Genomic DNA, 15,870 nt, shown 5'->3' with positions numbered 1-15,870 from the left:
TAAACAGCAGCTGGTGATGTATGAAGTGGTATCTGCTGGCTTGATTTGGGGGAGCCACTGTTACAACTTCCCAGGCACATTCTCTGGAGCTCCGCTCCCCTGTGTTGTGTCTCATCCATTGTTCCTGTGTTTTACACCATGTGGTCTGTGTGACTGGGCTGGGAAATTCAGTTACCTCCTCCCCCCCCGACCCTTGTAGACACAGCTAAGTTGATGGACGAATGCTTCTGTCAGCCTAGCTACCGTTGCTCAGGGAGGTAAAGTTCCTACACTGACGGAAAAACCCCTTCTGTGTACATTACGTCTACATGATGGAGTTAAGCCAGCATAACCACGGCGATGTAGCAATGCTGGTGTAGTCTCTGTACCGTAGACAAGTCTCCATACTGTAGACATACGCTGAGTGGCATCTCTTTGGGAAGAGAGGCAGGAGCATACTTGCCTTAAGGGGCAAGGACAGGCAGTGCCCTCCTGGGGGATGGGTGCGGTGCTTCATGACCATGGGAAGGGAGGTGCCTTCTTGGCAAATTGAGAAGCGGGTGGGCCTAACCAGAAAGCTGTCACACTGAAAAGGGGAACCCCTGGTTTTCCGGCACAGTGAAAGAGAATGACTTTGCAAAAGGAACCCTTTCTCTGAACTGCTTGCCTGGGCTGAGCCATGGGATGGCTGCTGTCAAGCTGGTTTGGGTTTTAAGTGTGTGGGTGTGTCATGGAGTAGAAGGGAGATAACTGGTCATTGTGCCCCCTCGCCCCCTTTCGAAGCTGAAGAAAACAGCTGGTGTTGGGCCTTGCACTTGACTGATAACCCAATGCTTCAGCTGGGGGAAGTGCTCTCCAAGCACAGGCACCTGGAGATCTGGAAAATCAGCTCAGTTTTTCTTTGGCTATTCAGATCAGGACACCCACCCCACGGCACACTCCCCACCCTGTTGATCTCATCGCTCAGGGGCCCCTACCCCAGCGAAGCTGTAGAAATAACATGTCCCATGCGCTTTCCTGCTCACAAACCTCTGTGTCATTCACTTTAATTTGAATCCCGTTTTTGCCCGTCATGCTATGGGATTGCTTCTTTCCAGTATTAACTGAAAATTGGGATTTGATTGGTGCTGGCATTTCAGGGTCTCCCTCTGGCTATGCCTCCCCCTCTGGAAAATGCTGGAATTGGTGACATCAGCAGAGTAGGGGAAGCCCAAGCATGGCAATCTCAAATCAGTTTTCACTTTACTTCAGTCTTGGGTTAACACTCCAGGTGCAGAGCTCTCAGCCGGTGACAGTGCGTGGAGCATTTCATTGAAAAAAGGAAACTGAGGTTGCATTTCTGATTGTGTTTTTCTTTGAGTAACTTGTGGCCAGAAAACTCAAAAGAACCACCCTTACTTTGTGTGTAAAGCGGGAACGGCTCCTCCTTGGTTATGCACCGGTAACAATTTGTAACTCAGCACTCAGATCCGTATGGGATGAATCAGAAAGTGAAGGCCCTTTGCGTAGGCTGAGAACAAACTTCTTTCACTCTTGTTGGTAACCGGTGCTTTATGTGAAAGGCCCTTGATTCCTGACTGCGGCTTTGAGTGATGGAAAGTTAGAAGCAGTATTGCACGCCTAGCATCATAGGCGTGCTGCTCGTGGAAGGGACAAGCAATGTATACGTAATGTATGAGGTATGTTCGGGCTGAAAATTTGGCTCTTATGAGTTACCCTGGCTTGTTACTGGGAAAGTGGCCATGGGACTACTAGAGACCTGTGCGGATCATTCAATAATGCCCATTCCAGGTATTTCCAGCAAGCACTAAACTCGTGCGTCTGTGGGTCAGATCAGGTGGGGGCAGCTTCTTGGTTTCCAGTTGTTGGGGGCGTTAAGCTCTCAGGCATAATGCCTTGCTTTTAGCTTAATGGCGGAAACTCTTGGGAAGTTGCTTGTGTCTCACAGGATGTTGTTATCTCAGAGTGTCTGTCTTTGTAGCTATGCCCATAGCTGGCTGTGTGGGGACAGTCTGTATTGTACATGGGAGCACAATACAGCCTTCCGAGGCACTTGAAGTGGGCAGAAAAGATGATTGTGGAGTAAGTTTTGCACCATTCCTGTCCTTGACTTTGATCAGCGCTGTTTTTTTTTTGTTTGTTTGTTTGTTTGTTTTTTAAACATCATCCTTCCTAGGAAAAGCAAAAACTCAGGCAGTAATTCCATCGGGGTATATATCTTTCCACTCCCCAGTAAAACATTGGTCTAGTAAATGTGCGAAACACAAGCTCTGAGTTTCCTGGACCACGTCAACACAGATGGGAGCAATCCGGGGACGGGCCTGTCAGCTTTCGCTCTGCACAGGAAGGCACACCGGAGAGGAGAACTCATTGATGGTGCTTTCCCAAAAAAGGTCTGAACTCTTCATTTGATTCTGCCACTTCCCTTGCCACTCCCTTTCCTGTTAGAGGAGGTACTCAGTTTTTTATTCCTTTCTTCAGATCTGCACGTCTGTTTAAATGCTTCACGTAAACTGAGATGCCGTATCAAGAGCTATAGCTGGGTTGCTGCTGGAGGGGCACGCAGAATGGCTAGATTGAAGGTTTCCAGCCACAGAACAGGTACAGCAGTGGTACAGGCGTCTCCTTTGCTGCTTTGCTGAATTGACTCAAAACACCCGCCCAGAATCTCTGGTCTGGGCGAGCTGTGATCAGCACAGGATCCAAGAGGAGCGGGGGAAGGTAGCTTTGTGTCCTCTTTGAAGCTCCCCACTCCTGGCTAACATAATTTAGAACAGTGACAGGCCTGCTCTCATGTTCTTAGCTGTAGGTGATGTGTGTGTGTGTGTTGTTTAATAAGACTGGGACTTTCTTTTCCAAGCTGAAGACCACTAAGCAGGGATAGGATTGAGGTCTATAAAATCATGCCTGGTATGGAGAAAGTAAATAAGGAAGTGTTATTTACTCCTTCTCATAACACAAGAACTAGGGGTCACCAAATGAAATTAATAGGCAGCAGGTTTAAAACAAACCAAAGGCAGTATTTCTTCACACAGCGCACTGTCAGCCTTTGGAACTCTTTGCCAGAGAATGTTGTGAAGGCCAAGACTGTAACAGGGTTTGAAAAAGAGCTAGAGAAGTTCATGGAGCAGCAGAGCTGCTTTAGCATGTATGCTAAAGGCCACGGGTATACCTAGTGTCCTAGGTTCCCAGCTGGGGTCAGGGCAGCCGGCTGGCCCCCGGGGTCCGGGGGCAGCGGCCCAGGCAGCGGGGGTCTGGGGTCGGGGTCCGGGCTGCCCCTGCCCTGCCACCGGGCCCCCGTGGCCCAGGTTACACATTGTGGACCGCATATGTGGCCCACAATGTGTAATATGTTGAGAACCACTGTCATGGAGGATAGGTCCGTCAATGGCTATCAGCCAGGATGGACTGGGATGGTGTCCCTCTGTTTGCCAGAGCCTGGGAATGAGCAACAGGGGATGGATCACTTGATGATTACCTGTTCTGTTCATTCCCTCTGGGGCACCTGGCATTGGCCACTGTTGGAAAACAGGATACTGGGCTAGATGGACCTTTGGGTCTGACCCAGTATGGCTGCTGTTATGTCATGACTGTGTTGGGAGGTGGCCCTAGATCACAGCGATTTAAAGGGGCAGCCCTCAAGAAGCCAACTTCCCAGCTGCTTTGCACAAAGAGACTGAGAATCAGACCTAACCACCTCTAGCAACAAGGAGGGTACAAATCACTCTCTGCCCATCCAAATCTTGGTGCCTTCAAAGATGCCAAGCTTATTTCAGACAGAGCACGGAGCAGCTAGCAGCTTGTAATGATTTGCACTCAGAACTCAACAGGGGCTGAGGTCTGAACCAGCAACCTGGGGGGCGGGGAAAGGGCTGTTTGATTTCATGACTGCTCTTTGGAAGCACCCAGTCCCTCCTCTAGATCGTTTAGAATTAAGTGTGCTCCCTCTCTTGTCTCGTGCAGTACTGCAGGAGCCCGGGATGTGCAGGACTCTCTCTTAAAATGTCACTTTATTAGAGATTTCGCATGTGATAACTCCCCGTATGGCCTGTGCTCATGTGAGATCCCTGCCTAGCAGATAAAGTCAGTCCAAAACTTTTCAAGTCCGCTGCCTCTTGGTTCCCTCTTGCTCACACCCTAAGTTCTCATACTCTGTCCATGTGACAGCTTTAAAGTGATACTTCGTTCCACTTCTTTCTAACTGTAGTTTCTCCCTTCCTACTTAACTTGGTGGACTGATGGTTAGTCTCTATCAATCCAGGATTGTAGATAGCAACTCTGTGCTCTTTGGTACCAATGTAGGAGTCTGCTCCAAGTCATAAAATATAGATGGAGGGTGTGTGGGTGCCAATATTAAGTGTATTTCAGTCTATAGTTATCACCTTTGTCATTTTCTCTGGGGCAAAGGGATGTCATGATTGCCCTGACACCTTACAGAGTGGTGTTTCAGTGTATCAAAACATCTGTGTGTTGTAAAATAATGGTGACTTTGAAGGAAAATTTGCATCCTGCCAATGGTGTTTGTAGCTATATCCTGTTAAACAGGACGAACAGATCGTCGAACTGACATACTCCCCACTTGGGACACCTGACTTAGCGGTAGTCTGCTATGTGAATTTACAGGAAAACGCTCTATGAGAGGGAAGAACTCTGTTCTCGTTTATCTGCTTCTCGTTAAAAAAAAAACCACAACTTTTCTATACAGTTTTTTTTTTCTTTGTATTGTTCAAAAGTACAATTTTCTCTCCTGATGAAATTGAAATTTTGTCTGTCTGTGTCTGTACCCCAGACTCTTCTGTGTTAGAGATAGGAATGCGCACACATGTGGCATCAGTGTTAATTGCTGGGGAAGCTCACACATTGTATTTGTATTCCAGGGAAAACTGTGGCCCTTGGAGAGGAATAGTATTTCTCAATGGTAGCAGTCGACTTTGAATTTTTAAATTGTAAAGACCTGCCCTCTCCAGGCTTTAAAAATGGTGAGGAGTCAATGTCAAGGTCCTGTGTGCACCCAGAGTTTATTAAAAACATTTTCCACCTATGACCCCTTTATTCCCTTTTATTACTGATGACCAAGACACACACATTTTGACATACAGACCCAGATGTCCCAGTTCAGGTGCATAGTTGCTGTGACTGCCAGTGCAGGATGTGTAGTTGTTCATACAAAATGTATGTAACTAGCCACTTGGCTGCACACTAATGTGTGTGTGGTAACAGCTCACCAATTCAGCATGCAATTGTATGCGGGACTTGCAAAGACAGTTACATGCCTAAGTCCCATGCTGTTATGTTTTAAATGTACTTTGTACACCCAGAGCTGTGGGTGGGGGCACGCTTCAGTGTAGACTTTTGAAGACCAAACCCGAAATTCATAATCTCCTGAAAATCTATCCCAGAAACGTGAATATATGCACGCTGTCCTCCTCCTCTTCACACTCCAGAATTTCTGGCATCAGAACTGGGCCCTCAGCAGTGAATTCTGATGCTCACAGTCACTAGATTCTGACATCGCTGAGGCAAGGGGAGCATGGCAAAGCAAGGGTAAGGGCAGAAGTGGTGCTTTACAAACACACAGCTGGGTAGTTAGCACTGCTGGGAAAAGGCTAGTTATGTTGGGCTTTGGGAAGCTTTGTCAGAAATGAACAAGGGCCCCTTTAAGGGAGATTTTATTCTGGCTGCTTGGGAAATCTCCCCTGTTCAAGTCTTCCTCTTTTTCAGAATTATCTCTCTTTGTCTCTTGCATACAGTCTTCCCTCTCCTAGGCTCTTGAGACAAAGTATTTCAACTCCAACCGCTGGTATCCGCTATCCTAGCTGAACTTCCTTCTGTGTGCTGCACTGCGGCCTCTCTCTATGAATTGCACTAGTGTCTCTAGGCACTGCCTAATATTCTGCTTTTTGCCAGCTATGTGTAATACGTCCATAAACACCCTATAAAATATATGCCGGCAATTGCTGTGAGAGGAGTTAACTCTCCGGCTGCATTGCAAAGCAAGGTCCCTCTCTTTCCCTCCGACCCCCCACCAGTCAGGAGCTAGCCAGGTACACCAGGGTGCACCGATCAACATCACAGCCTGCTCCGTGTGATTCCAGATGCTACACCGCTACCCTTTCTAGTTCCATGTGATGGGGACAGGAGAGAATCTGGTTTGTTACGATGTGAACTGACATCTGTAGTGCGCTTTTTTCCTCCTCCAGGCCTTATACGTACCTGCATTTTCTCCTGTCTTTATGCCCCATGCCACTGAGGCCCTTCCTAGCAGCCATTATTCTTCCGCCCCAGGGTGGGACTGTAGCAGGGCTCCTCTGAGAGCAGGTCAGTGCTGCCTCTGCAGTTGGCTTGAGGGGTTTCTTCTGAGCTGCCTAATGAAAGCAAATGGTCTTCTGCCCTCCGTGTGCAGCACGGCGTGACACAGGTCTGGAAAGAGTCTTCCGTGGGCGTGAGCATTGCACAGGGCCACCAAACGAACCCTGTAACCCTGCCTCGTTGTACAAGTGTATGGGCTCCCTGATGCCCACAGAGGGGTTCCCAAAGACTTGTGCTCCCTTGCGGATTACTCCGTTACAAACTGACCCGTTCACTCCTGCACCTGCTTTGACTTTCTAGGCAGGTGAACATACTGCCAACAGCCTACCCTGTTGGCGCACGGGAGTAAAGCTAGTCCAAAACCCCCCACCAAACCCTACAGTCGCCCCGCCTTTGTTCATGAAAGAACGTTGAAATCTTTTGGATGAAGGCATCCAGCAAGAACCACATGTTTGTAGCTGGTGGGGGCTTGGAACCAGGGTGGACCAGCAGCCCCCCTATCAGCTTCCCGATGGTCATGGCAGTCCAGCATTAGTCTGTCTCTTGTTGCGACTCGACATTTTTAGCCAATGCACATTCTAATCTGACTTCTTCCAGAGTAACAAAGTCCAGAGTCCTTCCTGATTTTTTCCTGACTCTGGGCCCTATGATTCCTTCATCCTCTCATCCCAGGGCTTTCAAAAGTCCTTATCCCCGTATATCAGGGGAGTTCATGCCACATTCCCCCGTGGCTGGCTGGGGAACCAGGCCCTCCCACTACTCTGGGAGGCCAAAGACCCTTTACTGAGCAGCTATGGTCTGCACCGCCAGACTCCTTGCTGCTGCCTCCTTTGACCCTCTCTTCCTACCAGCCATATCCCCCACCTGAGGGCTGCATTCCACCCCAGTCCTTCCACCTGGGAGTCCTACTTTTGCTCGGCTCCCGCCAGGGTCTCCCCCTGCTCCTGGGCTCGGTCTCTCCCTGCTTCTCCCAGACCCTCCCTCCAGGCCTGATGCAGGAGCCTGACCTGCTTTCTGTAATCCCCGGAGAAACTGCCACCACAACTTCCCCTCAAGCTTCAGTTCAAATGCCCCTTAGGCGCAGGCTTCTTTCTGCCTTTCACCCAAGAGATGCTTCTCCCCTGGCTCTTCTCAGCTTTCCTGCCCACTGCCTGGTGCTCCTCCCCAGCCAGGTCTGATCATCATTTATACTCACCACCCTTGGACTCAGATTCTGGTTAACCAGTGCAGGGTTTCTACAGCTCCCCCCGCACACATACACACCTGCGTGCCTCTCTGGTTCTACGTGACTCATCTCATTCACAAGCCCGAGAAGAGGGATCTCATGAGTGCCCTGAATCCGAGAAGGGGGAGCCGATGAAGGAATGGCATGAGATTGCCCAGAGTTCAGTTCATTGGTAAGCTTCGGTTATTGCAAGTGTAAACAGAGGCCTACACTAAAAACCACTGGCCTGAGTTAGCCCAGGAGCACCTGCCCAGAAGGCTCAAATGCTGTCTTCCCCTCACTCTTCTTCCCAGCAGCTTTCCCCTTCATATGCTCTCCAGCTACGGCGCTCCCCTCTCTACGCCCTGCTCTCTGACACACCCACACACCTCTGGGCCCACTGCGGAGTGGAGCTGGGCAGAGACGTAGCTGAGTAAACCCTTTTTAGGATTAAAGGGGAAGCTTTCCAAGCACCTGGGCTAGCCGGGTTTCCTGGTGTTTACACTGTTCCTGTGCATCATCCCGTTTTGCTGTAATTAGAGGCTCTGAGCGCTGCATTCCTGCTGGGAGCTGCTACCCTGTTGGGAAGCAAGGATTTGTATTAGTGGATAATTACTTTTCTACATCGTGTTGAAACCTTGGTTTAGTTAGCGCATGTACCAAGGACAGGAGACCTGAGCAAGGCTGTCTATAAGGCCGTACCCTATTTCCATTTGTTCGTGGTAAGCCACTTCCCTTTCCTTGGAACAAGCAGGTTTCAAGAGTAGGGTCAGGGAGCTGTTCTTGGTAAAGCTTGGAGAGTGATTGAGGCTGGGTTGCTGCTTGGATTTAGGTGTTTGCAGCTCGAGTTCACTGTAAAATGAAACAGCAGCCAATGCAGTGGGAAAGGTTCAGTCGATAAGAAGCAAACCAAAAAGAGAACGGCTTTCAAAGGTTGCCTGACTGCAAAGCCCCCTTAAAGAGAAGCCAAGATTACTGCAAAGCAGGTTAACAAGGTCACAGGCACTCTGCCAGCATTTGAAAACTAAAAATAGGGACATTTGAGGAGAGAAATAGAGACTCCCTTTTAGCTCCAGTGAGATGTATCGGACAGTAGAGTTTCTTCAAAGGGCCGGGAGAGAAATGTGTAAATATTGCTGCTAAAAATCAAATCAAACAAAATTTGTGACTGAACCTTGTAAAGAAGGATTGCTGCATTGTGTTTCCTGGGGCATACAGAGTGCCTCGCACAATTTGTCTAGATGTACGTGAACACACAAATTACACTCCGTATTAACGCCCTGCTAGAACATTTAGCTGGGGCATGTACACAGGGTAACAGTCCAGTGCAGCCGGCTGCAGTAAAGCACCGTAACAGTGACAGGTCTGAAAAAATGGCCTCATGTAACATCCCAATTCACAAGCAATTCTCATTATAACGGGGTGTCTCCCAAAGTGCAAAAGAGTGGACACCCCTCCAAGCTCACTGTCCACCTCCCATTCTTGCAGTCATCTTCCTGCCTTTCCACGTGGTCCACAGTCATCAGCGATGAGACAATTTCTCTGTCCAGTCCTTTCTGAATCCTGGAGGCAGCCTTGCGTGAAGTAGAGTGAAGGGAGTATAGAGAGACAACCTAGACTAGTGGATAGCATGCACTGGGCTGGGAGTCAGGAGATCTGGATTCTATTCCCAGCGTTATCACTATGTCATGTGATATGGGCAAGTAACTTTGGCTCTCTGCTCCTGTTTCTCATCCCTCCCTTTGCCTATCTCGTCAGACTGTTAAGATCTTTGTGGCAGGAACTGTCACTTGCTATTTGTTTGTACAGCTCCTAGCACAATGGTTCCTGATCTCTGTGGCATCCTCCTTGAATTATGCAGCAGCCTGACAGGTTTGTGGCAAGCACCAAATGATTTTAAAAGTGTGGTTATTGACTAGGAAATTGACTAACCAAACCAAACTATTTTCTGCTGCCTCCCAGTGTTCAGTTCACCATGCTGCGGATTTTGTACGGGCAGCACAGAACTGTGTTGTAGGAGTTATCAGGGGGGTGGGGAACTGGAGGCTTCGACACACAAGTGGTGAAAACATGGGGCATTGGTGCCCAGCGAATCTGCTGGTTTGAGCACTAAGCAGCAGAGTTGAGGGTTTTCCTTTTGGGGAGAAGTTTTTGCTTTTACCTTCATGTAATAGGCAGTGGCAGAAGTGATGTGTAATTTTGGGTGAAGGGCATCAACACTTAGTTCCTCATCCTTGACAGCAACCACCCTCCTCGCTGCCGCAATATCCACTGTTGCATCCAAAAATGATGGTTTAAGCATGCTAGCTGTATGTTTCTGCTAAAATGCTCAGCAGGGAAAAAATTCATTATTGTGACATTTTAATTGTTGTCATTATGATCCAGAGTCAACAGGGATGTGTTACAGCTCTTGGAACTATTGTTTCAGCTGTCTTATTTGCAAATGCAGGCAGCCAGGCATGGCTGAATTGAGTCCCGTTTGGTTTACATTATGAAGATTCTTTTTGCAATCATGGTGTTTAATTTTTATTAAAGCTTAAATTTTGGAGCATAATTGTGCCGTAAACTTTTCAGTTGGGAAGTTGTGGAAGACATAAGTCTGGATGGACCGTGGCCCTAAAATGAGGTACCATGATACAAAGTTGAAGTAAAAGCAGCAACAGCCGTAAATAAGCATTGAACAGCTGGTGTCTTGATCATCAAGGTAACAAGGTCAGAGTAGCCATAACAGTGAGATGACCCAAGGATAGTTGTTTAACCAGCGTTACCGTTCAGGATTGACTGTACAGCGTGGGATGGGGTTGCCGTGCAGCCTTTGAACGATGCTGTGGGTAAGCAGGGGTGGGGGTAAATGTAGCCTTATAAGATAATAGTCTTTGAGTTAGAGCAGGGCTGCCTGGCTAGAAGGTGTCAGGTAAATTTTGCCTGGAAAAATTCCAGCCCCAGAGTAGGTTGGATTTATTTAAACATGATTTAAATCCCCAAATTGAAAGCCTTGATTTCAACTTTTTTCCATTTGTACTTCTGTAATTGCTACCCAGGAGGATATGCTATTCTAGCTATATACATCTATTTAAGCAGTTATGTAGCGTAATAGTTTCAGATGTCTATTAACTGTACCATTTTAGTATGATAGAACATGGTGAAGGATCTATTGCTTTTTTACTAGCTAATTAATTTTTTTGTTCATGATTTGTGTCAAGTTGCATTAGGATGGTAACTGAAATTTAATTAAACACACAAACAGCATATACAATTTATTTTTATTAAACAAAACGAGCCATTAATACAATACGTGACCTAGTGTGCCATATTTATAAAGCTTGACCTCAAAAACTAAATGTTTTTCCCCAGATTCTTTCTTTATATAGAAAAGCAGCCTTTAACTCAAAGTTTTGCTAGAGACTCAGGGATTCAGCATATTTTCAAATTTGTTTTAAAAGAGCCTAATAAGTTTAGGCCTTAACATATTTTGTATTAAATTCAAATTGCACTTTAAGCTGGTTTATTTTTAAAAAGAAAAACTTATTATAATTTAAATAACAGAAAAAAATCTCATTTCCCCTGCCACTCCTCCAAAAAACCCATCAGTTTTTATCCACCCTGGCCCAAGGGCTTGTACTGAGCCCAGAAATGACCTGGGAGCCTATGGAAGGTGCGTTCTCTGTGACTTTTCCTGCTAAAGAAGTGGGCTGCAAAATTCTTCCCACATTGAAGTTTCCGTGTTGCCCCATCATCAGCCCAAGATACAGTGACTCCAGTAAGGAGATGCTCAGTGCGTGAATCATTGTGGCTAGATTCCCATCTGAGAGGATGGGGCATTGTTCTCTGCCATGCTGAAGCTGCTTCTCACCATTCTTCCTATTGAGGAAGACTGCCTCCCGCCCCAACTTGAGGCTGTTTTGATAAATGGAGGGGAAAGGTTGATGTCGTGGCTGGATCCACTTCAGTCTTGCTTCAGCTCCCTTTGACCCAGCTGTTCTCTTCATTGAGGGGCTAACCTTAGGCAGACATTGTTCTTGTTTATGATTTGTATTGCATTAGTGCTTAGAGACCCCCATCATGGCCCCAGGATGCTGGGCATTGTACAAACACGCAGCAAAGAGACAGTCCCTGTGCCAAACTGGTTGCCATCCAAGTTGGTTATTGTGCTCTCTTGGTTGCTGAGAAGGAGCTGTGCAGCTGGGTGCTGTCAGTGTGTTGTAGCTTCTCCCAGCCTCTCTGGTGGAGTTACTGGTAGATTTTAAAGAGGAGGGAGGATTGTATGGATTCCTGCAGAACTCAGGCCTCTTGGGGATGCAGGGCAGCTGCTTAATCACATCGTTACCTAGGTCTGGTGTGAGCTGCTGTAGGGCTGCTCCATCCACTCCAGCAGTAAAATGGGGGTAACAGCACTGCTTACCTCCCAGTAGTGTTGTGAGGATAAATACATATGTTAAAGATTGTGGGGGGATCAGGTACTAGGATGTTGGGGGTATAAAAGTACCAACGCTCACAAGGTTTGGTAAGTGGGTGGGCAGCACCTCTGGGAGCGGCTGAGTAGTATAAACGTGACAGGCCTCCGTCGCCATCCATTTAGAACTGTGGTCACGGCCTGGTAATTGTCTTCTGTTCTGCCAGGGGGGTCCTTCCCCCAGCCAACGAAACGTCTTCCAAACAGGCTGAGAGCTCTTTGCCACGCCGGGGGCTTGGGCGGGCCCTCTGGCTTGCGCAGCCCAGATCAATGAGCCACTTTGCTGTCTGGCACGGTTCTTTCTGCTCTGATTCTGCCACGGCTGTGGTGGAAGAGGAAGAGGAGGTGTGTTTGCCTCCATCACCTCATGAGTGTATTGTGTCTTCAGAGCCCCTCCGGCCTTTAGAGCAGCCATCCGAAATGCTTCTCTGTACCTGTGCCGTTGACTCGCGCCTCTTAGCAAATGAAAACTGTAAGAAGACGTCCCTTTCCCATCTCCCTGTGCTCAGATGGCACTATTTAACTCTCCCTTGGCCTCTCTAGTGCAGTCCCATCCTGCATCTCTGGACTTGCCTCTGGCTCCTGAGTCTGTTGACTCCCCTTACACATACTGGGCTTCCCAGGAGGGAAGTAGATGCAGCTGTGTCTTAATGTCACGATGGAGCTCACCCGGGGAGGCAGTAAATTCCATGGCTGCGGAGAGCACGGATTGCGCAACAGAATTCCAAGCAGAGCCTTGGATCATAATATTTGGTATAACATGCCTGTTTCTCCTGCCTGTGAGGCTCTCGCATCCAAACAAGAGGCCCTCCCCAGGAAGACTGTTCGGGGCTCTTGCCTCATAGATAAGGACGGGTTTAATGGGATGTTTGGGGGATTTGTTTGATCTGCCTTCCAGGTGGAAGTCAGAGATCTCCCAGCCAGAAATCCCTCTCTCAACAAAGCACTTTGTGGGAGGTATTTCTGAGCATGTCCTAGGGGCTGTGTTTCACTTAGTGAGGTGACTATGCACCAGGGCCTGCTTCCCTGCTTGGTGAAATGCTGTGCAGGTGTTTGGGGTACCGGGGGCCAGAGCTGTCCCTTGGGTACGGTGAATCGGGGCGACTACCGCGGGCAGAGAGGTGAGGCGGGAGAACGGGGTGAGAAGGCGAACGGGGAGGCGAGCAGGGGGCGTACGAGGAGGAGCCCCCCTACCAGAACCTTCCCCTCTCCCCAGCTCCTGCCTGCCGGCGCACCCCACCAATCAGTGCCTCCCCCTCCCTCCCAGCACCGACCACACAGCGCACTTGGGGAGGGGGCAGAACTGGGTGGGAAAGAAGCGTGGCAGGGGTGGGGCCTTGGGGGAAGGGGTGGAGTGAGGGCGGGGCCTGGGTGGAGCCAGGGGGAGCAACCACCGGCAGATTAGAAACTCGGCGCCTATGCCCCGGGCTCTGCCTCCCCCGCTTAGGGATGGCCCTGCCAGAGGCTCTCAATAAAACTCAACTCTCTACTATGAAGATGGCTCTGTGGGGGGCTTGAACCGTGCCCTGTCCCCTCCCATGTGAGCGGAGGCGCAAACTGCTTCGACTGCAAAGCTGGTCTTCGCATAGCGCTTGCCACGCGCCCGTGGTTCTGGGTGACTGTAGGGCACAGGTTCTCTCCATCCTGTCCATAGCAGGACAAGACACTTTCCAGGGTAGCTCCTATCCATCCATCCGCATTGGCCATTCCTACCCTCTCTTGTCCCTCTGGCTGAGGAGGGGTTAGAACCTCCCCAGGACAGGGTGTGCCTCTGTTAATCAAATCCATGTTCCTCCTGGATCATTACCAAGGAGCCTGTAACAGTTTTTTATTTGGCCGGGCCCAAGTAGTACATACAGGCAGAAGCTCGGCTCTTGCCTTATCCAGTTCCAGAGAAATCTAAAGGAAAATTACCACCAGTGAGAGTTGTCGAGTAGGCAGGGCAGGGCTGGACGACCCCAGGGCCTTGTCTACAGTAGGGCTCCCACCAGAGCACATGAATCCCTGGCAGATGTAGTGTGGGTAAACACCTGTAATGCGGTGATGGCGCGCTGAGCTGGGGAGCAGAACACAGGGCGCAGTGATGCATTAGCAATGAGCACTGCAGAAGGGGCTGCTTGGATAGACACTCCCAAATGAGCAGCACTTTCTCGCTCCCACTTTATTTCCTTCCTTGCATCCTTTGTTTTCGTGCCCCTCTCCCGCTGTCAGGAGTGCTCCGTTGGCTCCAGTCCTGGAGATGAGCCCTTGCTAACTTTGAGCGCCGCCCTTCTCAGTAGCTCTTTCCTGCCTAAATGTCCCCCGCCTGCAGGAGAGGGGGGGATCCCTGTTTTGGCCTGCCGGTGGATTTAGCTTAAGGAATGCTTCTCTGTTCTCATAGGCACCATCCAGTAGGCTGCAAAGGCCCTAGGGGGGCGTGTTGACAGTACAGGCCACCCGCACCTGGGAGGACAGGCAAGCAGAGGTGGGCCAGCAGGGAACATACAAGCTGCCCATGCCGACTGTCTATGAAGCTGGGAAGCAGGTGAGCTGGAGACCTGACCTGTTGGGGGACAGGAGATGAAATAAGCGTCGTAAAGGGAAATCTTTGGACGGCCTGGCCGGGGGAGAGCCTTAAAGAAATCCCAGTGAGCCACTGGGTGAGTGAGCAGGTAGCAGGGTATGTGTAGCAACTACCAGCCAAGGCTTGGCATTCTGTGCAGCCAGATTCCTCTCTGTGCTTTTGCATTCTGGGGGCAGAAAGAGCCCTCGCCCCAGTAAGTAAGAGGGCGAGGGGTTTTCCTCAATTGCCCAGCTGCTAACTGCCCAGATTGTACGGGTGCCTGGTTGTTACATGGCAGAGACTCCTAACCGTCCCTCATTCTGTCCAGCGGGTGTCTGAGCGCTCTGGTGCTGCTGGCCACCAGTGCTAAGCAGAGTGGGGGGGATCTGGGTTCCAGGAAGTGGGACGGAGTGGGGTGGGGGCAGGAGGGAGTTGAGCTGGGAGCGGCTCGTTTATCTCTCTGTGCTCTTCTCTTCCAGTACACGGGACCTGAGTCCACAGAGAGACCCCTTTCGATGTCCCGGCATGAGACCTCTCCGACGACGGTGCAGCCGGCTGGCAACGGCCGCCCCAACGCCTGCTGCTTCTGCTGGTGCTGCTGCTGCAGCTGCTCGTGGTACGTCCTGTGCCCGGCTCAGCACCCGAGGCGTTAAAGAAGCCCCCGCCCCCTCCCGCTCACCTGCCGCTACCGGCTACCGATGTGCCCGTGTCTCGGGGCCGAGGCCCGGCACCCGTGCCACCATTCTGGCACCGTTGTTGGATCCCTGCGTGTGTCCTGTTCCCAAATCTCCCCCATCAGCTCCATATTGCTCAAACGCCTGGCGCATTGTGCGTGGCGGGGGGGGACCCCTTCGGTTCCCGTTGGCATGGGGGTGAATTTAGCAGCAACCATGAGAAACGGAAGGCGCGAGCACCAGTTGATTTTTGTCCTTTGCTTAGATTGTGAGATCTCTGAGGCAGGGACCATCTTGCGGCTTGTGTCTGTGCAGCGCGGTCCTGGCCCATGATGATACAGCCAAGCTAGCACAGGATGCTGGTTCGTCTGCACAGCTCTGCCAAGGCCCCACGGCGCTGAGCTCACTAGTCCCCCTTTGGGGGAGACGTCTGCAGGCTCTTCCCGCTGGTCCAGGCCTCCGAAAACGCAGAGCTGCCTTTTCTTAACCTGCCACTAGACGCTTGTTGAGTATGTGTGGGAACAGCCTCCCCCACCCGCCTCCAGGGCATTTGTGTATTTGCGCTTGGTTTATAGTTGAAGGCTAATTGGCGCAGTGTTTAAAAACTGACTGTAAACACCATTTTGAGCAGATGGCCCCAGTGTTTGTGCTGCGGGTTGATCTGAGCCCCGTGGAGCACGCTCTGCATGCGTGTGTTTTCACTCTCCTC

General features: G+C 50.0%; 1 protein-coding gene across 3 annotated transcripts in view; it reads left to right on the top strand.

The window, feature by feature from the left end:
• Positions 1–15,870, top strand: part of RGS19 (regulator of G protein signaling 19) — a 56,374-nt gene that overhangs the window by 23,335 nt on the left and 17,169 nt on the right. For 2 of the 3 annotated variants that reach the window (XM_084646378.1, XM_084646377.1), the window contains exons 2-3: positions 14,326–14,469; positions 14,967–15,103. In XM_084646378.1, coding sequence (XP_084502504.1) covers positions 14,440–14,469; positions 14,967–15,103 — 167 coding nt within the window. In that variant the 5' untranslated portion in view covers positions 14,326–14,439. Of the gene's footprint in view, positions 1–2,212; positions 2,373–2,460; positions 2,581–14,325; positions 14,470–14,966; positions 15,104–15,870 lie in introns of all 3 variants that reach the window. The other variant, XM_084646376.1, reaches the window with a different exon arrangement.

The sequence above is a fragment of the Lepidochelys olivacea genome (genome assembly GCF_965140295.1).
Source record: "Lepidochelys olivacea isolate rLepOli2 genome assembly, chromosome: 13".
NCBI lineage: Eukaryota > Metazoa > Chordata > Testudines > Cheloniidae > Lepidochelys > Lepidochelys olivacea.
The sequence above is the reverse complement of the archived record's forward strand: the minus strand, read 5'-3'. Positions and strand labels throughout refer to the sequence as shown.